At 30.6% G+C, this 27,744-nt stretch overlaps 1 protein-coding gene across 3 annotated transcripts; it reads left to right on the forward strand.

Moving 5' to 3' along the window:
* LOC148628674 (serine/threonine-protein kinase NIM1-like) lies at positions 1-27,278 on the forward strand. 3 transcript variants are annotated; one of them, XM_088592268.1, is made up of 5 exons: positions 104-122; positions 7,129-7,235; positions 7,805-8,344; positions 21,419-21,687; positions 22,996-27,278. In XM_088592268.1, the coding sequence occupies exons 3-5, from the start codon at positions 8,023-8,025 to the stop codon at positions 23,731-23,733; spliced, it is 1,329 nt and encodes a 442-aa protein (XP_088448394.1). In that variant the 5' UTR covers positions 104-122; positions 7,129-7,235; positions 7,805-8,022; the 3' UTR covers positions 23,734-27,278. The 3 variants fall into 3 exon arrangements, with proteins under 3 accessions (XP_088448375.1, XP_088448384.1, XP_088448394.1); XM_088592249.1 differs by lacking the exon at positions 7,129-7,235 and having other exon boundaries at positions 1-122; XM_088592258.1 differs by lacking the exon at positions 7,129-7,235 and having other exon boundaries at positions 16-114.
* Positions 27,279-27,744: the final 466 nt, after the last annotated feature.

Below are 27,744 nucleotides of genomic sequence, written 5' to 3' on the forward strand. Positions count from 1 at the left end.
CTGTCTTGAATTACGATTGTTGTTGCCATAGGTGATGTGAAGCGTAAAGGTCTACTTCCTGTTCTTAATGTTCTATATATTACTTATTGAGCTGGGGTATTTTTCAATCAAAATGTAAGCAGGTAAGATAAATGTTTAAATTACGAATAAGAACCAATTCCTTAGGTGTTGTCAACCTCTGAATATCACGATACAGTGCTAAAGCGGTGCCGTTCTCAAGTCAATGTCACTGTCATACAAACATTCATTTGACTCAAGTGTCCTATTTTTTAAGCACTGCTATAGTGCCTAATACGTTGACATTTTCCATTTAACATATTGCAGTAGATTTTTTCAGAAGGCTTATTTCTTGAATGCCAATACTCATAAAATACAGAATTAAATAAAATATCGGAAACGAACTTAAAACTTAGCTAGGATTATTTAAAGAAAACAAGTATCTTTAATATGATAACAGTCATGTGAAACATCTAAGAAATCATGGAAAACACAGACAGATCATAGAACAGTTTATTGATAATGGCTGACTCAAAACAAAACAAAGATAACATCGTGGCAGCGTAACATAACAATGAATGTGCAAAAATGTGACGGAATTTCCCGGTAAACGTGGATACTACATCATACTTTGTGAAGTTGCACCTGTAAGCTTCTTTTCCCCAACCTGCTCATATTTGATGGTTTTATTCCTCTTCAAGAGAAACTACTAGTGCATTAGCCATTGGTTTTGAAGTTCACCTTCAAAGAAACATTTTGATTTGACTTGCAAATTTTAAATCCTCTTAAACAGCTTCATGAGCACACTGTGACTGTATGAAGCCAGTTTTTGGGAACAAGGGTGTAAACATATACATGTGATAAACCGTGAACCTTGGATTGGGATATTTTGAAATTTTTGTTAGGAGTTTAGACATAACATATCATGAAGTTTTATATACATGTATATAAGAGACAACATACAATGTATTTTCTGCATCAAAAAATTGTGGCTATAGTTATGAGGCATGTAGCAACATTCAAATATATAATTTATCCCTGATTTTTTTTTAAAAGCAACATTATCATCAAATTGTAAACCCATCACACATCATGATGTCATATGAAGACGGTAAGCTTTTAAGAAATATAATTTTCCTGGATTGCGTAATGTGAACTGTGAACACCAGATATACATTTTACATTCACATGAATTATTTTGTAAATAATTCATATTTATTAAATGGGGGTGAGATCTTTGGTGCATGAGGACCAAAGACTAATTTTGAAAAGGTAGTTTCAGTCCTCCTAAAGGTTTCCATGTAAGAAAACAACTTTCTAAATCAAATGGGTTGGTAATGTTTTATACTGTGAAAGTACTTTAATTCTTTGATACCAATTTTTGTGGATTAGGCAAGAAATACAAGTTAGTGGATTTTTGAATTCTTGGTTATGGGGTTTTCAGTATACACATCAATGGCAATCTCCCTTTTGTAAAATTTGTTGGGAACCAAATTTCGTGGTTTGGCTACACACAAAAACCATGAAAATTGGTACCTCATGAACAATAGTAGTACATGTACTTCCACAGTATTAGAGAAATTTTCATTTGGCCTGTAATGATATAATCATATGCCAAGTGGAATAAATGGAAAGTTAATTTTCACATGCATGTTTTTAAATTTTTGAATACTTTTTGATAGTGATGACCTTACCCTTTACGTACATTTCACCTGTCCTCTTGATGCATGGCTTGTGAAGTTGTTGTTCTTATAAAAATGGTTATAAGCACATGATTTAAGAATCAATATCAACCAATAACTAAAATCAACTGACCCATTTTTTTTAGGAGATATTTTGTTAAAGTTTGTTCAATGAAAAATGATTACATTCAAGAAGATTTTCACATCGACCTTTATATTTATAAAGATAAATGACACACTGAATTTGTAAGTGAATTAAATTTGTTCTCAAGGCTGGCCCAATCCTGTGCTGTAATAATTGTAGATGTGTGAGGTACTGACCAAACAAAAGGCAAGAGACACTTTTAGCATTTCATACACCCCGTGAGGCCTTTGTAAGTAGTATAAATAGCTCAATCATTATCACCTTATTATCAACAAGTTTACTCTCATGTGCAAACATTTACAGATTCTTTGTTGTTCTCGGTTTTGTCAAAACGTGTCATCAGAAGAATTTTGACTGTTTTAATATGTTATTTTCTTGTTTGATTTTGATTTTATTTGTTGATATTTTGAGACTTTAAAATGACTACTAAATTGAACTACCTATAGTAACCTGAATAAATAAAATCACTACTTTTTTCTGCCAAATAATATTGTTTTTCTGAATAAACGACTTCTGGTTTTGAGTTATGGTTTTCATTTTGTGGTAAAAAAGTTTATATCTTGTTTCCTGTTACATGTACTTTATTAAAGAAAAAAGAGGATAGGTAGTTATCTCCATTATAAGGCAACTGTTGCATTTACCTGTGCAACTAAAAATCTTGTTAACCCAGGTAAGGTCCCCATGTGCATTGAAAAATGTGAGGGTCAGTTTTCAAAGTGGTACCCTGAAATTTATGTTACCCAATTAATTTTGTAACCACATTAGAATTAAGTGCATTTGAATCATAACGTCAAGCCTGAGGTTTAAGGAGGTAGGCCTTGAGTAAGGGACACAACTTTTGACATCAGTGATATGCTTGTATCATATTCAATTTCACCATAGCCTTTCAAGCTTTCATTTGAAATAGAATGGAATTAGTCCAAGTTACTTTGATGCTTACATGACATTGATGTAAAATGCTGAATACAAACATTCCAATGATTTGAAAGAGTTGTGTCCCTTAGTTGCCTTACCCAAGGTCTACCTCCTTAAGTATTTTTCTATAATCATCATCACAAAACTTGGTACAGGTACACAATTATCTTCAAAGATAATTACTTTTGGAACTTAAGTTTGGAAATTACTGAGTTGACTACTATGATTTATTTGAATGGTAATATTTTTTTCTTCGATACTTCGTTTTAATTTGTGTGCTAAAGATGTACATTTTTTAGAAAAAGTGAAAACAGGACCATAATTGAATTATCTTACAAACATCACAATAAAAAAATGATTAACATCTCTAGGTTTTTACAGTTAGATTCTTATGCTCAACTAGTTGATGTCCTATTCAGTTTTAACATATTTTTTTGTAGAATATTGCACACCAGGGATTAGACACAAGAACATTTTGCTTATGAAGTCTTTTCCTGTTAAAAAAAATACAATATTCTTTTGAGTTGTCATATCCATCAAGGTTGCCATTTTCAACAGCTCCCGTAAAAATAAAGAAACCTTTAATAAATATGAAGACTAACAAATTTATACATTTTGCTTGTGACACCAGCCCATCCAATTATTATTATGCTGTTCACTCTGATATGGGTTATGTTAAATGTTCACGTTGATATGAAAAAGAAGGGGGGAGACATTGAAAATCTTATTCCAATTAAATGTTGAACGCCCACATATAAACATTTTGGATGAAGTATAATCTGCTTTTGCCAACAACCCTAGCAATTTTTCAAATGTACCATACAATTAGTTTAAAACAATGTCTTAAGATCTTTCTGACATTCATTAGGTCAGACTGTTGATCCTACATCTACTTCCTCCTTCATCATAATGTTAAAGATAAATGAGGCATATTATATAGCTTATTTTCCCATGCGTTTCTATTGATATTGGAGTAAAAACAATTTTATTCAAATCAGACTGTTAGATAATGGACTATATATGACAATTATATTGATTTCTCGCATGCAAGTGTACTTTACTATGGTTTCTAGGCATTTTATTGTATTATTTTCATGTTTATTTAGTAAACATATCTTGATTTATTGCTCTAGAATTGAATTGATTAGGTAGGTATTTCCAATTTATAATTTCTTCGTGGTGCATATGTTACATGATGTTTCAAATTAGATTGTCCTTGGGGCCTATGTGCAGCAATTCCATGCTATTACTCAAAGCATATACTTTTTGTTTTGAGTAATTTGCTACATGAGAAATTTAACTTTCTGGATAATTTCTGTAAAGAACATTATTGTAATGATTTGAGGGACAATTACCAATTTAAAACTGTTCACAGTTAACATTATAACCTTGCAGTTGTTAAGTCAAGTGCTAATGTATTTCTGCCAAAGGCCTGGGATTTTGTAGCATCTTCTCATCTTAAGGAAAATTTGCCAATATGGGACAGGTATTTTTCTAAAACCCCTTCTTATCATGCCTACAAAATTACAAAGTTCTTTTTCTTGCTGTGTTATAATGACTTCTTTTTAGAATGATCAAGTTTTTCACATATTTCAGTTGATTTTGAGGAAACTTTATTTGAAGGTGTAGATGTACATATAAAGGAAAATAATTATTGTCAGATGCTGTGAAAGGAGAATAAGGCCAAAATTAAAATTAAATTGGTTCCCCCTTACCTTCCTACCCATAAAAATGGGTCATATCCTAATAAATTTATTGCCATTCTCTGACAAGATTAAAAACAAATTTCAAAGTAACATTTTTCACTTCTTTGATGATGGTTTTTACAGAATCAGTTTTTATATATGGAAAAAAATAGTTTCCCTACCTATCAACCCAAAACAAAGAGATGGGGTTGGGGAAGGGGAAACAAACATTACTTTAAGTGGTGCCTTCGGGGTTTCACATGTCGTACGCTCACCCACAGTTCTGGTTGTCCATGTTTTTGAAATGCCGTTATAGCCCTGAATGTATTATCATAGTGAGGAAAAACCTTCAGGTTACTCTTTCATTACTCCAATCTTAGTAATATTAATCATATATTATATTTCAGTGGGGGATATGCAGTGATAGGGATGTTCTTCCTTCCTTCCTTCCTTCCTTCATTCTGTTACACAGAGGGGTACTCATCTCTTATCCATAACTCCTCCTAGAGTAACACTGAATTGATTTTGATGAAACTGAAATTACTTTCACAGAATCTTTATCAAATAATCCCAGTAATTTCCAATTTTAGATTTTGATCCAAACATTTTTTGAGGGACATCAAGTTTGTGATCATTTTTTCTAGTTGGGATTGTTGTCACTGACCATTCCCAAGGAAAAAAACATGTCAAATCATGGATTGACACTAACAGTATTCTGGTAGTCCTGTGCCACTTTAATTTTGGAGTGGACTACTTGAAAAATATTTATGATAGTCCTATAGGCTATCTAAATTTTGTCTTATTTTTCATAGGAACTAAGATCAGAACCATCATTACCGTCTGCGGACTACCTGTTTTACTCTTGACGTAGTCCTGTTGACCACAAAACATATAAAGTTAGTGTCAAAACCTGTCAATTAACTACATGAAGGACTTATAATAAACATAGGTCCTTGTGGTCTGTTTGCCTCATTTTAAAATGATATTTGTGCATGCTATGAAGAAAAGATTCATTATCAAAAAACTTTGTACTAGGATCAAGGATCATTCATCTTTTTTTATTTAATTTCCCATTATTGTTATCCAAACTTTTGTGTAGTTTATTAATGTTCCTTAAATTTTCTACAAAAAGAATTTAAATGGTAAAAATTAATGGAAATATTTTTTTTAAATGTGCAGCAACTGCAGTATGGTTTGTTTTGCTTCATATTTGTATTCAAAAAGTTGAAATAATGCTCTTCCGCACCAACATTAGATTTATTTGGTAAACTTTGAAAACAAGTTTGAATAAGTTCAGCGGCCTCAAATCAATGAAAGCCCCATTAGTTGATTTCAAGGTGTGAATTCTGATTAGTTCGCTAAGTACTTACTTGTTACTTAGTTGTACAATCCCTTATCACCACATCTATTTAGTTATGGATGTTTGTAGCTTCAAAACCTACAGGTTATTAATATTAATCAATTAGTTGACTTATTGATTGATTGATTTTAGTTTTCCATCCTGTGTGACTCCTATGGCAGATATTTCATTCATTTCATGATGAGAGTACCAGATCAAAATTCTGGATTTTATGCACATGTCATTAAAAAATTAATATCACGAAAATTAGGGTTTGTCGTTAACAGTAGGTAACGTAAACAGGTCTGTATTAAGATACAATTAACTTGAAGATATGACCAGTTTTCAGCTTCAAACTTGAAAAAGACAGATAAAATTTAGAGTTTTTTTTTATCATGATTATTTTCGAATTGTATATTTTACACACAAGATCACTAAAAATGTGTGGCCATAAGTTGCAAAAAAAAAAAATCAAAATCATCTGAAAATTATTTGAAAGGGTTTTCTGGTCCTTAAAGGAGAGCCATACAGGGCATGAGTCTCTGTTTCCTGGAATACTAACTCTTTTCAATATGGCTAATTCATTGAAAGAGAAAATTTATTTTTGACACATCCATAGTATGTTTTTCCTCAAAGAAGCCATCAGGTTAACTAACTTAAGAGTTCCTCCCTATCATTTGAACTCATTGAACTGATTGATTCTGACAAAAGTGGTCAAGAACTTAACTCTTAATAAGATGAAAACGACTTTGAATTTTATCTTGGATGTGCAGTTTATTTTATTTCATGTTTATATAGTATTCCTGAGGCCTGAGTTTGCTATCAAATGTCAACTTGAGTACTGGTAATTAATAAATGTAAGTGCAAAATGTTTGTATCCAATTTGAAATATCAATTCTGAAGTATAAACTAGAAGTTTGTCAATACCCTATTAATCTATGACAGATTTGCAAATTCCACCTTCAACAATGAAAGAGGACAGCATGAGCAGTATAGTTAATGATCTTGTTTGAAGTACTCATTGAGTCACTTTATCAATTAAGTAGCTAATATATTGAAAAGCTTAAAATTTCTCTATTAAGTGTACAGTCAAATAGTCTTGTACAGTAGTAGTAACCAACTACCGGTATATTCAGTAATAACCTGTCTTAAAAGACTGATTAAAATATCCCTATGTAGTGCATTCTCTGTAAAATTGTAGTGCATTTTATGTAAAATTGTTGTGCATTTTGTGTAAAATTGTAGTGCATTTTATGTAAAATTGTAGTGCATTTTATGTAAAATTGTAGTGCATTCTATGTAAAATTAACCTATATATAAAGAATGCCTGTTTTATGTGACCATGAATTTCTTCTTCTTTGGAAGGTCACTGAGGACAGGTTTGACTGTATTTAAAGTAGACAACTGGAAATAGCTTTCAATTATGAGCTTCAAGTTTGTCGTTAGTTGTAGTATATTATTGGATTTTTCAGGTAAAGTAAAGTACTCCTTCAACTTCCTTATTTAAACTTGCATAGAAGTATTCCTGTTTGGTCTTAAAGATTGTATAATGAAACTGTCTTAACTTAACCTTGAAAAACTAAAAAAAAAAAAGTTCTAAACCAGACACTCCAAATATGTATAGTCTCTTTATATCAGTTTAAATGTATTCTGAACCTTGGTAGTGAACATTTCTAAATTGAACCAATTTTAAAACCCAAAAGTGGTTTGGTTTTGAGAGGTTTCACTGTACTATCATTAATTATGTTTAGTATAGCAGTGTTTGTCCCAACGGCTTTGTATGCTTTGATAGTATCACTGTATTTTATCATATACGGTACATCATATAGATATACATTGTATGGTACTGAATATGTTATTGATTAAGGGCCATAAAGATAGTTATTTTCTGTCTCATTTCCAATAGATTTTTTTTAACATAGTTAATCACTTTAAAGGATTTTTTGCTTCTTTATTGGTATTTATTATTATATGTTCAACTTGGTGTCACATGTTTTCTGTTGATGATAACAATTATGTTAGTTTTGATTTGGTTTTTCAGGTGTAGCATAGGGTTGCTAGTGTGACAGGTGTTTTTGCACTCTGTATGATCCATGTGATAATTGGCCACTTGAAGTAAGATAGCTTTGTTACAGTGAAAGAATTCATACCTGCGTAAACTGGTTGATGCAAAAAACCTCATGCTAATTATTTTTTGTTACATGGATTAAAAGTGAAATTTTCCAAAACATTTGACAAAATGAAAACAAGACTCGGGAAATGGTGGAGACTCTCAAAATGAAAGAAATTTCAAATAACAATCAGCCTGAAATGTTAAATGGAGAAGTAGCAAAGCCAGTCGATGAGCAACAAATAAGTCGTGCACCTACTAACAGTACAAAGGAGGAAGATCATCAAGAGGTGGTTCCACAGCAGAGGAAGTCAACACCTTATGAAAGACTTTCATTTGATCTGTCTAATGACCAAAGATGTCTGAAGGAAATCACCCTTGGGAAAAGAATTGGGTTTTATCGGATAAGAGGAGAGCTTGGGAGTGGCAATTTTTCACAAGTCAAGATGGGAATTCATGCTTTAGTGAAAGGTAATGTTTTTTACATATTTTCATACACTTATTTTAAAGTGCAACATAACTGAATTGATGCATTGCATTACTCTTTTAGCCCTCCTTGTCATTTCTTCTATTTAGATATTGCTTCTTTTTTTTTGATTTTATAGAATATTTAATAATAAGATTCAATGGGGATATGAAATATATCTTTACAGTACTTACATTATTGATATTTCAGGAACTTTTTATTGTTTCAATGACTGAATATAGCTGAAATATTGCTGCTCAGGCATTAAACCCCAACAATCAATCAATCAATCAATCATTTTATTGTTTCATTGGTATGTTTTATTGAAATATGTTTCATTTTGATTGAAAACTGGCTTTGAGTTTCATATTAATATTAGAAGTTTATGATAGTTGTTGTCCCATATTTTTTAAAACATCAGTAAATCTGTAAAAATGATAGTCAAATCAATTGTCACATTCCTACATGTATATTGAGTAATCTATAGGTACAATGAGACCTGTTTAAACTGATCCCTTGAAACCTATCGTAACTGGATATATCTTGAATTCCTGTTAGGCCAAGAAAAAATAGATATCTGTTTTTTTAAAGTGCTTCATGTTGGTAACTGAATTGATTAATTGCATTAGATGAAAACTAGGATAGGTAGATAGGTGAAAAATCAAAACTCTTTTATATAGACACATATGGGAGGATTTCTTGACTTAAATTGGGTAGTGCTCAAAAATGACAGTTTACCATCATTTCATACAAAAAACCAATAACCACGTGCTAGTTTAGGTTGAGTAACCTTTAACAGAAAACTTTTTTTGCTCTATTCTTATACAAGTTTAAATGTTTATTTAACCTGAATAAACCAAGCACCTGTATAAACCAAACAAATCTCTCAGTCCAAAAGGGGTTCAGTTTAGACAGGTTCCACTGTACTCATACTCACAGGAACTGTTATTATTTTTGTCGTTGAACCAAAATTCTGATATTCATGGAAACCTGAAGTTTTGGATTTCACTGTAGCATCTTAATTTTAAATAGAAACTTTACTTTTAGTTGAGAATTCAAATTTGTAGATTGACGTATCCACCAAGATTGTAAAAATTGGTTTGGATGAAGCAGTTTTGATATTAAGGGTGACCTTTATGCCACTCATCATTATTGTATGTGATTTCTAAATCAATTATTCTCTTTTTCAAATTTCAACTACTGGTATCATCTATTTTTTTTTATTTCCATAGAAATATTTTAGAGGTTTCCTTTTGGAATTGCATTTTTCCATAATCTGCTAATACAAGGTTTTTTTGTTTTTGGTCTTGAATACCTTTTTTTTTGGTCTGTCACAACCACCCCTTACAGAGATTCCCTTAGGATGTTGTTCATGAATGACAAATGGATGTTGGTGGCAGCGTTCAGCCTTTTGGATACTGACTAAAAAACTCCTTACTTGTGGCTTGACCAGCTGCTTTGTTGACACTCTGGGCTACTCCCAGACCCCTTGTAAGAGCATTTTCCTACTCTAATTGCCTTCGAGATACATCAACTGAAGAGAGTCCATATTGTGTTACTTTATCCTTTTTATAGTCCATGGAACTTTAGATATTGTGTAATACCCACAAGTAAACCACTTAGTGTGGTGAAAAAAAATTGTTTCCAATTGATAAAGTATTTATTCTTGTTCAAATTACCATGCGACTAACTTGTAAATGGAATATCATATGAGCTTTTAATTGCGTAAGGGGAGATAATGTGTTTATCATTTTTGTAATTTCACTGTCTTGTTATTATAATTCTATCAGGAAATGTACATTCAATAAAATTTAAAATTTATCCTATTTCAAATTTTCAATAAAAGGACTTTTACATTGAAAATTTATCCTATGCCATGTATTTAAGGAGAGATAATATTTCATTTTTACAGCAATCAAAATAATATTAGATGACACAGCTTAAAATAGAATCTTTGGGTTGGTCTAATGCTTCAATTTTCATAACAGTTTGTGTAAAATAATAAAAATTCCCCAAAAAATCTTTTGAATAATTACTCTGATTACTTTCTACAAAGAAATATTCAGCTTATAGTTGGCATTTACAAAAGCATATCCTTACATAAAGATTGCATTTTAAAAAAACATGTAAAATATGGTATTTTTAACATTTATATATCCAGACTGAAGTTGCGAGGTTTAATGTGGTACCCTCCAAAAAATTGTGTTTCCACCTGTACGTCCTCCAACAGTAAAAGGTTTAGCAGTGCGCTGTTTTTCACTGTTTTTGCAACTAATAAATAGACACGAAAAATAAATCCTCTGTATTAATTTTTGCACCATGGAGCACTAATCATATTTCAAAACTGTGAAAATTAAAATCAGTAAAACTATTAAAGAGTAATCAAGGGAACAAAGATTCTAGCAGAAATCAAAAGAATATAATCCAGGGACAATGACCAGATATGGAAAGCAGACAAACACAACGAAGAACATAAAGTAATGTAACTAAAATAATACATACAAAGTAACAAAAGTAAATGAGCAACTCAGACTCCACTACAAAACTGGGAGCATGGAACAGGTGCATCGGTAGGGTAAGCATCCTCTGCTTTTCTAGAAAGGCCCACCGATTTGCTCATAAAAAGTCATGTCTGGGGTGGACGGTATAACTGTCAAATATGTTCATTTGACCATGGAAGTATTATATCTAGTATCCCTTAAACTTACCTGAGTCGTAGTTTTTTAGTCTGAGTTATGCTGCAGATTTATGCTTTTGTAGAAGCTTTTTGATTACTGAATAAATTAATTTGAGATAAACATTGTAATCTGATTGGTTCAAATAATTTTGTTACATCTCAATGGATAAAAAAATATTGACACGCCCCTATTCAGTTAAATTCAGAGCTACTTTTCTCATGTTTAAAGGTAAAAATATGTTTTAAAATTAATTTGTAAGAATTGGCTATGATAAAAATTTTGTCTATTGAAAAATAACATAAATTTTCCATGTGTATATTTTGTTAATTGCACTTTGCGCAATAAACAATATGCACATGGAAAATTTATGTTATTTTTCAATAGACAAAATTTTTATCATAGCCAATTTTTAATAATTTAGAAATTGTATTTGTGAATGATTACTTTGAAAAATATTACTGAGTTGTAATTGCAACAAAGACAACAATTCGTGTTCAATTACAGGAGTTTTAGGAGGTCTTTGTAAAAATTAAAGTCATATTTTTTTACTAGAATAACAAAACTGCAATGATAAATACATCCAATGATTTCTAAAATTAAAGTACAAGTTTAACAATTGGTAAGATTATCATAAAACTTGATCCACATGTGCAAAGTACTTTTTGATTCCAATTGAAATAAAAAAAATATATGCTATTTTATTCTTCTAAATAGCAGGGCTGTCAGTCACAGGGAGACAGTTTCTTGTAAAGTATTACAGAATGTTTTTTATACTTGTTTTTTAACTGCTATGGGTATATTTACTACCACGGAAACATGAATAAGAAAATCAAAGGAAGTATTCATCCTGTGGTTAACCATCAGTTTCTAGATATCTAATTCATAGATTTGTCATCATCAAAGGCAGGTGAAACAATAAATTAGGAAAAATTTAGTTTTCTTTTAAAACTAATTAAATATCTTTGATGATTACAACAAACTTGTTACTTACTACTAAAGCATATTTCAAACTTATTAATTATTTTCACACCTCATTTAAATGAATTCAGTTATCTTAATTTACACAAACAGGAAATATTAACTTATAACCACATAATGCACATAATGCAGGAAAGCTTTAGTTTTCTCGATTTTAAATTTTTTTTTCAATTAGATTTTTACATTCATTAAGCAAAAAAAAAGGTCTAATTTATTTGTAGTGAATTTCTTATGTGATTATGTGAAAATCATGCTTTATTATAAAAAGTTTCCTAAAAAATTTGTGAAATGAAAATTTATGTTTTTATTTCAAGTCTATTTGGACTTTGTACGAAAACTTAAGCTACTGGGTAATTGAAAAAGCAAGGGTGTAACACTATAAAGATTTGAATTGGGGAAAAAAACAAGATATTTTTTCAACACAGTTGGTATGATTTTGCTTTTTACCATTTAATAAATCACCGAAACTCCATTTTATGGGCTAGCTATATATGTCCATTGTTTTACCCTTAGCGGTAGCAAGGGATTAAAATAATGACATAAATGGCTAGCCTGTGGTAAAACAATGATAAAATGGCGTTTCTGTGATTTATTTTGATTCTAATTGGACTAGTTTTTTCATATTTTTTATTAGACACAGCCTATGTGTTGCACGAAATGTTGGTCATGTGTTCATCACTTTTTTAATATGGCTGTGGTCTAAAGAGCTTTGAAGCATGTCATATTAGAATTGACCTTCAAGATATTCTTCCATGGAAATGCAAGTCACCTGATCGTAATTCTGTTTCCCAATTGGCCAAATACTATTAACTTAACATTCAACTAACTTGGACTAGTTAGTCGATAAAGATGTAATTGCGGAAGATTTTCCATATTGGCTGATTTATTGATCCTCGGCTACACCTCTGTCCATTGTGGCTAGCCTCTGATCGATAACTGAGCCAATATGGAAAACCTTGTGCAGTAATACTATAATAATGTGTAAACTGTACCTGTTTTATGAAATAAGGAACAAAAATTTTACTTGTAAAACAGGAAGAAGTACAAATATGTACAAAATTGATCAGACTACATACAATATTCATTGAGATTGTAACAGATTGGAACAGATTTTTTTTGTGTAGGTGCCGAATAAGAATATAATCTGTTAGAGTCAGAATAATTACATTTCAGTTTAGCTTGTAGTAAACATTCTGATAGGATTTGTGAAAATTTTTTGTAGCAAGGCTGTCTGGTGATCAAATATTTGACATATATCCTTTATTTAGAACAAGTAAATTTTTATAGTTAATTACACTTTTTTTTTTTTTTACAAATTTGTATCATATTTGGATTTTCCATTGGGAGTGTCAATTGGGGGTTGCCACCGTCAGATGTACGGTAGGTTGACAGTGACAAATCTTCAAGTATAGTCCGTTTGAGTTTTATAAGTCTTAAAAAAAAAAAATTCTTAAAAATTTGTTTCCAAAATTTTTGAACTTTTCTACTGCAGAAAATAAAATTTTAAAATATTTCTCAGAGTTTGTATTCAAAATAGAAAACCAAAATGCAGTTAAAAAATTGAATTAATTAAAAAAAAATGATTTTATAAGAATTTTTTTTCAAAGATTTATAAAACTCAAACAGACTATACAATATGGTTATCTCCACTCAAATATATCTGTGAGAAAAAAAAGATAATGAAAAATCTTCTTAAATATAGCTTTGCATGGGTCTAAATTTTTAGGCAATCTAGTATGACATTGATACTCTGAAATTCACAGTGTTATCCAACGAAATTCCACCTTACAATTATTGTTGTATTGGAACATAAAGTTTTCTGTTCCTTATGAGTTTCCAAAATAATTTGAAAGGTGGACACTTAAAAAGCCTTTATCTCATCTTGCCCTTTGTACATGTAAATCAGTTTCATGGAGACCTTTAGTAATGACCACCTCAAAGCTAATGTTTTGATCTTTTAAACCATATTCATACAAGTGTTAATGACCAGTTTTTACATGATGTATGGTGACAGTCAGCTCAATTGACAAGCAAAAAAAAGTGTGAAACCAATAAAGTGTGTGAAATTTGTCACATTTTTTTTATCTGTTGCATCATAAAATATAGGAGTTGTTTTTTTTGTGTGTGGGTGGCTTAATTAAATCTGGTATATTTTTAACTTGGATTCCTAAAACAGTAATATTTTCATGATATTAACCCACATACTAAAAAGATGAGCTAAAATATATTTTTTATTGAGATGTAACCTACCAATTTAATGCATTATGCTCATTATTGAACTTGCATGCTCTGAAAACATAACATCTTTCCCAGGATAATCAGACTTTTGAAATAATATGCCCCCTTCCCTCCTGAGATTTAGTTCCAGACATTCTTGCATGACACTTTACCCAACTTTTTTTTCTCTGAAGGAGTCTGGAAAGAGAAATGAAAATTGAGTGTTGCAGCCAGGGATCCATGTTCGATAATAATTTTGCATTTTTTTTGTTGATAGATGAAAAAGTACAAACACTGGAAAAATTGCAATGTATGTTTTCATCTGTTTTAAAACATATGAAAACATATTTAGGACCAATATGGTAAAAATATATTTTTATGCTTTTAAAAATGTTATTGAAAGTAATTTGAAAATTTTACCATTTATTTTATATGAAATCCTATTGAAATCATATAAATACCATATGATTTTTATTTACCGGTAATTGTTTTCATGAATTAATTCTTTAGTTCGATATGCTGCAATTTTTCCTGTGTACTATTTCTCACAGCAAAACATCTTAATTTGTACAATTAAAATATTGGTTTTATTTATGTGAACAAACAGCATTGACCTATTAACTCAATGTAATAAGTTTATACACACAGGCTGTTGCCAATATCAAGTAATTACATGTATCTTTTGTTCGAACTTGATTTTTTTGTGCAATTGATTTTAGATATGTTTAAAAATAATTTGAAACTTGATTTATCTTGTTTCTACTTCCTTATGTTTAATTTAGAAATGTGTTAAAATGAAATTTTACCAAAATTTTAGTACAATGAGGTTATACTTTTTCCCCAGAAAATTTTGTTCAAGTAGCAGTCTTTGTAAGAATCATGTAAACTCTGTAATATGTGATACACCCTTAAAAAATCTACTCATTTTTTATTTTTGTTATTAAGTTGTTTTTGAGGGTCTATATGAAGAAATGTATTATCATTCATTTCAATCTGTCTGCTCTTAGGAGATGATCCACATTGAAAATCCAATAGTTTCCATTGTATTTTAGTATCATTTATAGAGTTCTCTCCCTTAATTTTGTATTCTACAGTACATTCTGTATAACTTTTAATGAATCACATTTTGCATGATTCTTATGTGGAGTGCTACTTAAATTAATAGACCCTTTTGTCTTCACTGATGTGTACCAGTGGTCAATAGGCATGCATGATATACCAATTATTACAAGCATATGATACAGATTTTAACCATACTGCAATTATAGTCTGTCAAAGGATGCAATATAAGGTATGCGTTATAGGTCTAGGGGTGTATGCAATATAGGGTAGACAATTTAGGGTTTAAACAAATACTTATAATGCAAATATTTTAATCTAAATATATAAATTATTAAAATACTTCTGCAAAGTATGTCTTGAGGTAGAACAAAAGAACTTCACTTGCATGTACTTAAGACTGCTCCATTGTATGTATCTATTCTTAAAGTTGATGTACCAGTATGTCTCTTAAAAAAATATGTCAGACAGACAATATTTTTTGAAAAACAAACCAGTAGAATTACAAATGTTGTTTGTTTATTGTATGTTTGTAGGTATTGTCGTATAAGAATAATGTTGACAATTCCTCAAATAGGACAGTAGATATTGCCAATCACAACCTTTTCCTGTAATCCCCGAGTTGGGCTAAGGGCATCCACAACAGTCTTCTATCTATATCAGTCTAAGGCTGATCTCTTTGCCTCGCCCCATGACCTCAGCTCTGAAACAATCGTCTGCCTCCAGGTGGTTGTCAGTCATCCCCTCCTCCTCTTGCCTTGAGGATTCTATTCCAGAGATTGTTTCATGATGTAAGTGGACGTCTTAGGTTGTGTCTGATCCACTACCATGTACATTTGTTGATGGTACTTTTTTTTTATCTGTTAATGGAATCTGTCCAGTATGCTAGTAGCGTCCATATATTGTCCCCCACGACGTGTCACAAGTGGACATGGAAATGCCGGGCATCCGTCTGTCCGCTTTTCCGCAATTTTTTTGTTATGCTTTTACCAAATAAGTTTGTTTTTGGTATGTGGCCTTATTATAGAGAATTACAGATTAAGTTCGACTTTGGTTACAGCTGAATGATTTTTACGGAAGTTATGGCCCATGGACTTACAAAATTTCAGTGAATTTACAGTTTTCCGCACTTTTTTTTTAATGCTTTTACCAATTGATTTTAAATTTTGTTTGTAGTCTTACTATGAGTAGTTACAGATTAAGTTCGACTTTGGTTACGGTTGAATGATTTTTACAGAAGTTATGGCCCTTGGCCATAGAATATTTCAGTGAATTTAAAGTTTTCCTCACTTCTTTTTTTTCGCAGGGGACATTTGAATGCTGTTCTTTTATTCCAATAAGTCTTTTCTATAAACTGTTTCTGTTAAAATTCATTATGTAAATATTGATTAAGTTAACAATGAATTGCATTAATTTTTCATTTACCAAATTTGGTTCAAGGCAATTTATCTATTTAATTTACATCTTTAGATTTTCAAATACATGTATGTGTATTTCCTGTCCATCTTTTAGTAGTCATGCACTTATCTTTCCTGTGGCTGATAGACAATGAAGTTGCAATATCTGATTTTAGACCAAATGAAGAAGAATTAGTGAAATAAAAAATGATTTAATGAATTTATTCAATTTCTGATTAGTTTATATGCTATAACTTAATTTGGGTCTGTTTACGCTGAATAATCCGCGAAGCAGATTATGTTTCAGCATAAACGGACCCAAATTAGGTTATAGCGTATAAACTAATCAGAAATTGAATACATTCATTATATTTTAATTAAAAATTTTAAAAAATGATATATCCATCACTTTTATTAACACTGAGTAAACAGCAACTTTTAATTTTCCCGCAGTGTAGTAATTCTAGTAAACAAATTGGCCGCCATTTTAAAATCAGCAGCAAGACGCTGTCATTTCATCACTGGGAAATGTTCAGTTATTTTCCAAAATTGAAGACACAGTTATTAAAGCAGGAATTTGACATGAACCCGGCAGACATAAAGTTAGTTAATAATTTATTATCACAAAAACGTTTCAACGTTACAATGTGACTGAAAATGTTGTTTCGGATGTTGACAAACAAAAAGTAGTTCCATAAAAGGTGGGCGTGGCCTAAATAGCAAGTTAGTTTATACAATTGAAACAATGTTGATTTTTGTCAACAAACCAATCAAATGGCAGGATTCTCATCAAATTAAAATATTTATTTATATGACAATGTTTTCATGGTGTATATATATATATATATATATTTAATGAATGCATGTTATGTTGGCTGATAAAATATGTTAAATTTGAAAGCATATAAATTATGCTTTTCTTAAAAATGAGAATAACAATTGGTTCTTTTTTAATTGAAATAATTCATGTATTTAGGAATACATTTTCATATATGATCATAGGTATTCAATTAATGATTAGTGACTAAGAACCCATGGTATAATGTAGTCCAAATTGCATCATATTCAATTGATTTTACTTTATAATGTCAACGGTTAGACATGTATTTTGATCTTTATAAATTAAAACTAAATTTTATAGGACTCTGGGATGAAATGCCTGTACATTGCTAAAATAACTAACATAAGCAGTAGCTCTGAACGTTTTTGTTTACATTACATGATATGTGTAAATGTCAACAAAACGGGGTCCGAGGAAAGTCTGGCTAGGTTTTTGTATTTTTTTTTTCAAATTTCAACATCCCTGGTTCTGAGTTTTTCTCAAAATTGCAAAAGTAAAAATCACATTTTGGGTTAAAATGACATAATTGCAATGCATGCAATGCTTTCTGAGATACAGTAATGTGACCAAGTAGTTTTGTTTTTTGTTGTTTTTTTTTTACAGTGTTTCACCCACTGAAAATTCTTTTGAGTCTGACATTTGAACATTTAACAAAATCGAACTTAGAAGGAAGGATACCAATTAACACAAATTCCCACACAGAATTTAATCCCCTACTTCTTCCATGTAATAAATAATTATGAAAGACTATGGCATTCTGTTTGATTGGAACTTCGAGAGAAAATCAATACGGACAAAAGGAGTGATAATTATTTATATGATTTATGGTCATAAAATCATATGTCTAATTCTTAGTACTAGTAATGAATCTTGTTAATCTGGTTAAGTCTTTGAAATATAAGTTACTTACAGTAGTTGTGTTTGTTCATTTTTTATTAGTCTCCTGTTGTGTTTTTTTTTACTTCAAGAAGAAAAGGTTTTTATTATATTAATTATGGTAGGCTCAATCCATATATTTACACCACAGGTTTCTTTTTTCTGGATATATGAGTTAAAAGGGTCATAAGTGATTGACTTCAATGTCATTTTAGATACATGTACATTACCAGTTTCAGCATTATTCAGTTCAAGGCCGTAAGGTTGGGTATGTGTGTTTTAATATAAATCATTTAATTAGAAAAGGTTAAAAGAAGATCCTCAAGTCAGAATGACCAGCATTTTAATTTTTATCATTGTCCACCTGAAATGTTTGAAATTTCAGTGACAATTTGAAAATTCAACAAGGAATCAAACATGGACCTGACCTTGACCTTCTATAAAACCAACTTGTTTTTGTTACAGATTTTTCATTTATTTCATGAGCAAGAAAAAAATGCAAAAATTAATTGCTGTGAATAAGTACCTTCATAATGAAATACATGTCAAACAAGATTGTTAGTCGTCAAAATAAATAGATGTATGATCAAATTGATTTACTGAAATATGAAAATAATTATCTGCGAAAACAAGTTTTTTTTTTGTTTAGTATTTGTTTTTGACAAAACAGGGGTTTTAACTTTTTAAACTTGTTTGAAGACAACTCTCAAACAAAATAGAATAAAAATCAATATCCAACTACCAGAAATTCTTTGCAAGAATTGAGTGAATAAGCAGGAAACCTGCCAATAGTAAACCCTTTTGGACTGTACAATTTGTTCTGTTTAAAAAGGTGTTTGGTTTGCACAGATTCAAAATAATTTTAAATTGAAATAGAGGAATTTCAAAAGTGTTAGACAGTTTTCAAATTATTTGGGTTTGGTTTAGGCTGGTTTCACTGTAGAAGAATTTTTACATAGGCTTGCCTTAAAAATATATTATTTTGCCAACTTTATGATTTTACTTAGATTGATTGGTAATGCAATGTCTTTCACAAAATTTTGTTTGAAAAGATTATATGTTTAATATAAAATTTTTATCAAAGAAATGATAATATGGGTGATTTCAAGTTGGTAGAGTATGGTAAACAAAGCTATTTTTAATTTTCGCCTTAATCATTATGAAAGACATTTTCACATTAAAGAATTATGAGAATTAGTGGTCTACTTTAAAGTCTGTAACGATAATCCTCTATGGTATGAAATGAATTAATATTGATCTGTTCATAATGAGATTTTTTCTGTAAAGTTAACCTTAAAAGTCCCGTTCAAGGTCAATTTCTAGACTTTGTTCTGGTTGTTATGAGTTGTGTAAGTAACAAATGAAATATTGGTTTTATCATGCATACAATAGTTACATTACTTGGGAATATGTAGTGGACAGTAATGATAAATTAGGTCTCACTAACCACTTCTAACGTTTCCATTACTTTACATGTTAAAAAGTAATTTTCAAAGTCTCACTTTAAATTCCCAGGACAAATGACATCTTAAAGTTGCATACTGTTGCGAAGCTTGGAAAATAAGGGTTTCAAAATCATTATGCTAATGGTATGATCATTGTAGAAATTCTTCACAAAATTTACTTGAATAAATAATACTGAAAATCAGCATTTTGACCTGTTCTGCTAACTGACAGCATGGAGGCAAATTACTCACATATGTAAACAATATTCATACACTTTTGTAGTTAATTACATATATGATTTTAAAGTACACATTCTCAGCTTTATTTTGACTACTTTTAATCATAATACACACAAATAATGCACTTACAATGCATATGTCTAGGTTCAGTGTGTTTTTGGTACTACATAGGCCATTTGACCCGGAAGTGGTTAGTGAGACCTTAGGTACATGAGGTTGTCAAACCTGTTAACCTTCGGAACAGTTCATACATGTGTGAGGATCTCCCCATTGACCCTGTCTCATGTGGGAGATTTTTATGAAAAGGAAAGTTTTTATATAAAAATTCAATTATTTAGTATTTTACCCTCCCACAAATTCTACATTTTATGTGGGAAATTCTAAATTTGTTTTTGATTTTATGGGAATTTCCCTCTAATGTGGGAGGGTTGGTTTAAGGAGGTATACCTAGGGTAAGGGAAATGACTTCTTAAAATAAAAAACTCCCGCTATGAAAGATTTCTCACGCAATATATATCAGGTTTTGAAAGTCCCCCACCCTAAGACTTTGAGATTAAAATGTGAAAGTACATTCCCTGAAATATGAATATTTTAATGAATTTTTTCTTTTTTTTTTTTTTTTTTTTTTTTAATATCTCTTAGTTTAAGCATGAAAAAGTTCATCAAGCAAAATCCCCCACATAATATTATTGAATTGTGGGAGATCTCCCACATACCCATTCTTTGAGGTTAACAGATATGGTACCAGTATACATACAGACTAGTACCTTTTATCTAAACTGGAGGGGGAAGTTAATAAGCATACATGACATATACTTTTTGGAGGTATAGAGCTTGGGATTGAGCAAAAGAATTTTCCTCATACACAAAGACTACTTCACATATATGATAAAAAAGGGTCTTTGTACTAATACAGTTGTATTGGACAGCTTTAATACATGTCTACCCTTTGTTTGTTTGACGCAAAATTTTCATTTATATAAATACATCACTAAGAGTAAAAATGAGGAGGATCTTTTGATCAAATGCTTTTCTGATCAAAAATTGAGATTGAATTTAGGGCTCTTTTGTCCACAGTGTTCTTTTATGCTGATATGTTTTCTAAATTCAACCAAGAACTCAAGATAATGGCCCATTTTTAGAGTTTTTCTCCATTAATGAATTTCAAAGGGAGTCTTACTTTGTCTCTATCTGAAAGATTGTACTGAATACATTATTTAAATTGATGTATCTGCTGCCATTGAAGGATGATTTATTTTCAACATGTACCCATACAAAGTCAAAGACACATCTCTTTAGCAGCATCAAAGCAGCATACATTTATTATTCTTTTTTTTTTTTTTTTCAGAAAAAGTTGCAATTAAAATAATAGACAAAACAAAGTTAGATCAAAAGACGCAAAGACTTTTGTCCCGTGAGATATCAAGCATGGAGAGACTTCACCACCCAAATATAATACGATTGTACGAAGTTGTAGAGACGTTAGCCAAAATGCATATAATAATGGAATATGCTGGTGGTGGTGAGCTGTTCAACAAGATATCTAATGATGGGAAAATGCCAGAAACTGAAGCCAAACAAATAATGGCCCAGGTTGTAGCGGGGGTTGATCATATGGTGAGCTTTCTCTAAATGGATTTTATTGAAACTTGATAGCAAAGTTTTGTAGGTTCTTTCAGTTCTTTGATGGGTCATTAATATTTATATTTTCAGTTGCACGATGACATTTGTTAAGAATTATAAGTTTGTTAGTTAGTATTCAGTTATTGCACAAGTAAAACTGTTCCAAAATCAACAGTGATTATAAAATTTGATATTCTCCATAAATTGTTGTTGTGTTCTGTACTGGCTCAAATCTGAAGCAATGCCACCCAAGAAAAAATTAGATACACAAATAGTTACAACACAAAAGAATTCTGAACAAGATATATATGTACATTTAAAAGTTTGTTGACATTTTGGTTTAGTTACAGTTTAAATTAATGATCGTGCCATGTAAATTGATCTTTGGTTATGCCTGTCACGTTTACATTGTATACATGTTGCAAATCAATTATTGAATCTAAATTTGTCAAATTAACGGGAAGAACTGGGTTTGATAAAATGTCATGTCATTTTTTTTTATTTAACATGATATTGATTTTTGAAGCATGTATCTATCGTAACATGCAAACATTAAAGTAGTCAAAGCAAGAATATGATGCATAGACGAACAATTATTTTAATGTTTTAGATGTAGTGCTCTTCAATTAGCTAATATAAAAAAAAAAATATCAAGTTATACACGTACCAAGTCTTTTGTTTCTCTAGTGCAAAATTAAATTTGAAAACAGGCAAAATTTTATCATCAGAAATTCTGCTCGTAAAAGCACAGAATATGATCATAATTCACAAAGGTGATAAAATTTTTAGAATATATAAGATAAAAGATAAGGCAAATCCTATAATATTGATGGCACAATAAAATCTTTTCCTTCCTGAGTTTTTTGTTCCTATGTACTGTTTATATCAAACGAATGTATTTAGGTCAATTTATTTTTAGATTGACAATGGATGGCTCAGAAAATAAATATGAAGTTCTCTTACAAAGCAAGCAAATTGTGCACAAAATAAAGAGTTATCTCCCTTTTTCAATGAATTTAAATGCTTTCTATGTTATTTATTTCTCTTTAATCATTGCAGTTAATCATAAAACCAACATTCAGCTTTGAGAAAGAATGTATTTGTGAAATGAAATTGATGAAAATTTTTTGAGAAAAAAAATTGTCATATGCAACCCACTGCCTGGTTTTTGCATGGACACGCTCTTAAAAACTTATCATTCTTTCAGAAGTACTTAATTTTATATCACCAATATTCCAATATTTCATTATATCAGTTTTTCTATTTCACTTTGATCAGTGACATTTTTTTTGGCTTTTTCAGCACAAATATCATATTATTCACAGAGACTTAAAAGCTGAAAATGTGTTCTACGCAGGGCCTAATATTGTGAAGATAGGGGACTTCGGATTTAGTACAATAAGCCGAGAAGACCAGACACTTAATACATTTTGTGGATCTCCACCATACGCTGCTCCAGAACTTTTTAAAGATGAAAGTTATTATGGAGCTTATGTAGACATTTGGGCATTAGGAATAATGCTTTATTTTATGGTGACTGGAGTAATGCCATTCCGAGCAGAAACAGTTGCTAAACTGAAAAAATGCATACTTGATGGTGCTTATACTATTCCAGCTTATGTATCAACTAGTTGTCAATTTCTTATTAAAAGTATTCTTAAGCCTGTGCCTCAAGACCGGTTCACACTTCGACAAATTGAAAAAAGCGAGTGGCTAGAAGGTTGTGAATTTCCTGAAGAACTTGAGCCATACAATTTAAATCCTAATCAGAGCACTGGTGAACTTTCAGAGGAGGAAAAAGAAACTCGCGGAATTTTATCTGAGCTTGGAATAAATGAAGAGCATTTCAAATCTGGACAGCGTGATTCAAGAAACAGTATTACTGGTGCATATAGAATTATACTGCATCGGGTACAAAAGAAAAGTCATGGCATGCTTGAAGGAGAAGAAACACAAACTAAATTAGATCAAAGCATGAGGCCTGACCAGGGTCAAGGGCTGCCTCCACAAAAGCAATCCAAACTCTGTGTTATTTTATGATGTTACTTTATTTTTAGCATTTTTAGGTATGATTCAATCCAATCAAAATTTGACCTATTTATTGTCCCATTCAGTTACTGCATGTAGGGTTTAACAACACTTCATTCTACTTTCTGCTCAAAAGACCTTTGTGATTAAGCAATCAGATTTCAGCTTTCAAAATTGTGAAAGCATTTATTCAGAAGTGAAAACCTGAGTATTCTGACAAGGTCATAAATTCTATGCACTGTGATTGAATTGAACAATAAATAGGCCCTATTTTCATAAGATTGAAGTATCATTAATCATCCATTGCCAAAAAGAAGGGGGAATAATCCTTACACAGTATTAAGTTCTATTTGTCGGGATGAAAATTTTGTCCTAGTTTTTTTAGAATTCATTTACAACAGATACAATAATGATGTTCAGGGATTAGAATTGTCAGTAGTTTTTTCTAATGCCTGAAGAACTGCCAGTGAAAAAGAAAATTCTATCTTTCCTAAGGTTGTTCATCAGGTGATTTTTATTTAATCAAAGAAAGACTACACTTTCCCATGAACATTATCATTGTATGTGCTGTAGTTTATGTACTTTCTTCCTGGGCTGATTAGAAATCTTCAGATTTGAACTTTAGTACCATTTTGTTTTGTTATAGTATCGTTATTGTGTACGATTTGTGTGGGTAATACAAAATGTATTTTCTGCTGTGAAAGTACTTTCTTGGAGGATTACAATTTTGTGGTTTTGTTAAATTTGATAAATCCATTAGAAGTTCCTGAATTGCTCAGAATATCTGGATTTTTTTTAAATTAAGGAAAATAATTTTTTTATGATTGGACATTGCCACAAGTCCAACAGAAGTTAATATCCTACGAATGATTATGCTTTCATATTCATTGTTTGCTGAAATCTCTGTTCGATAAAACTTTACTGAAAAAAAAACAAACACCTAAATTAGAAAAATGCAATGAAGATAAACTTAAGTATGTTATATTTCCATTGCTTTATTTTCTTAGTTAGTAATAAGTGCTTTTTAATTGTGGTACTAGCATAGGAACTTTGTTTCGTGATTTTAAGGTCCATATGTGTTTTATGGTAAAAAAAATCCTGAGTAAAATGTGCTTCTGATGATACCAGAAGAAATTTATTGAACTGTGATATAATTTATTGTAATAATTATGTTTTATTTGGTGTGAAATTAAATTTTAAAAATGTTGAAATATTTTAGAACTGATATTGAATACAGTTGAATGAGAAAATTCTTTGAATATTACTCATGTTTTGATATAAAAGCAACAATGTATTGTGAAACGTTTCCATTTGTGGGTGTGAGTTTTTATAGTATCATGTAATTCATTGAAACAAATGACTGTTTTATTGGGAATTTTATTTTGGTATAACGGAAGAAGGAAATTCTACAAAAATTAGTCCCACATATTAGTTATGGCACTTTGAAATTACGATATTACCAATAAACGTTCTGTTTAAAACTGAGTTTGTCTTCTTCTCCTATATAAAACCTATTGTAATTGACTAGACATGTACTTCGGCTATTTCCTGAATCTATTCTGTTTTCAAAGCTGCTTCAAATTTCAGCCTGTGTGGGATTTGTATTTTTTGCAGTTTTGTCTTCTTTATATTCCAAAATAAATCCAAATCAATTTCATTAAGATACATTAAAAAAGGTTTGCTGAGAATAAGTGAATGTCCGATTTTAACAGGTTTTCAGGTTATTTGGTTAATGCATTGAAATTGGTTAATGGATTTCAAAAGGTGCCTGGTTTTAACAGGTTTTGGATTTACTCATGACTGGTTTGGTTTAGACAGGTTTTACTGTGTACCATTTATGTTTCTTGATATCACAATTAAGTCCACTCACACCTGTTAACCCTCCCATATTTTTAATTTCCAACATAGAAATGTAAGATTTGTCGGAGGTTTTTTGTTAAAATTACTTTATTTTCTATGAAAAATATTAAGTAGTACTCCAGCTAAGAATCATGCAAAATGTGATTCATGGGTAAAAAGCCTACATATTTTTATTTTTGATATTTTGTTTGAAATGTCATAGTAAACAGAAAATAACATGTAGTTTTTCATATAACCCATGCTTTTAGGAGATAAAAATTATATAGAAGGCACTGCAGATTTCAAAATTAAGGGAGATAACTCTGTAAATGACGCTTAGATACAATAGAATCTACTGGATTTTCAAAGTTGATTATCTCCTAAGAGCCGGCAGGTTTGAATGAATAATTGCACATTTCTTCATAGTTTAGACCCATAAAACAACTTAATTACAAAAATAAAAATATGTAGCCTTTTCTGGGGTGTATCACATTTTTCAGATTTTGCATGATTCTTACAAAGACAGCTACTTTAATATTGAATTTTTTCACCAAAAGTTTGCTTGTATGTAAAAATCTCCTACAGGAGTCGGTGACAGTAGAGAAGAATCTCCCACATGGACTGTTCCAAGGGTTAACAGGTATGGTCCACTGGAATAATTCCTTAACTGTTTCTGAATTCAAGATCAAAGAATACATTGATTTTGATATGTATAGAAAGGTTAAATAAGAAAGCCTATTATGACCTTTCAAATGAAATCTAGTCCAAGTAAACAATTCAAAATTTGCCAGTCTGTGACATATGGTGGCCTAATTTGTTTTGTAAATAATTTGTACATGTATCATTAAAGATCATATAGCAACAGTTTAAATATTGTCACTTATTGATTCTTAGGGTGTTTTTGTTGTACATTATGGGGAATATGGCTGTTCTAAATAATTGATACTCCTTTTTTTGTGGGTTAATTTTTTATTGATTGAATTAATGCATGGACAAAAGAGTTTTTATTCTTACAATACCGGTATATATGTTAGCTGTGCATTTTGTCTTGAATGTTAATTCTATACATACAGTTGTCAGGTCTATTTAATAAGCAATGAAAAATTAGTTATAAAATGACAGAGTATCTTCCAACTCAAAGACATTATAAAAACAAATCTTTGTACTAAATGGTTTTTCACCTTTTTATATGAATATATTTTTTTTTATTCAGTTTGAAGAAGTGGTTTGTAATTTTTAAGGCTGTCTCAACATCTTCATTTTACTCAAATTGGTCTCATTCAGTGAATATTTTTTTTATGCAAAACATGATTTCTTTGATTAAAAAAATGTATTAATTTTTCAATTTGGTATCCAACAAAAATAGCTTTACCACAGTAGTACTGTACATGTATTTCTGCATTCTTATATTGAATGATTCTAATATGGGCTGGTTTTCTAATGCATATTTTTGGGGTAACTGTTGAAAGATTATAAGATGTATAAGACAAGACTTGGAGTGTTCTATAATATAACATATCTGTCTAGACTTTCATATCATGTACTTTGATATTTTTTAATTCTGTTTTCAGACAAATTAGCTATGAATATTATATCATTGTGAAAATTGGTTGTAAAATGTAGATCGTTTTACTCTGAAGCACATTTTCTTTAAAGAACATGTTATAAATACTGTATATGTCAGTTCAAAATGTGGAATATTAAATTTTATTTTCTGACATCTTCCTGTTATTTAAAGGTACCATCAAGTACAATGAACTATGCTTCTTGATTATATTGAAAGTCTATTGCATTTTAAAACACCTGCAAAAACAAAACGGAAGGATTGTTTTGAAAGAGCTATGGAAACATTGAATACTAACAAAGAGATTGACAAAAGGATTATATACCAAACAAGGAAGCTGAATGTTGTCTTGACAGGGGTTCTAATTTCATTGACTAAAACTAATGAAGACCTCTAAAAGGATATTATGAAGCTGCTGTTCTTACTTATTTCATTGCATCATGTCTGTGTTGAAAACTCCAAAAATAACAATAATTTCTGTTGATTTTGACCAAAGTTAGTACAGACACTGGAATCCCTGTTGATTTTTTAAGGTCATGGTCACTGTGGCTGAGTCTGAGATAATTTTTAACAAAGCCTAACTCTTACCTGGAGTCAAAAGCAGCATTTTTTCACACTGT

This window comes from Perna viridis, chromosome 1 (assembly GCF_037379345.1).
Source record: "Perna viridis isolate PV_CMFRI_1.1 ecotype Kerala chromosome 1, ASM3737934v1, whole genome shotgun sequence".
In the NCBI taxonomy this organism is placed as follows: Eukaryota; Metazoa; Mollusca; class Bivalvia; order Mytilida; family Mytilidae; genus Perna; species Perna viridis.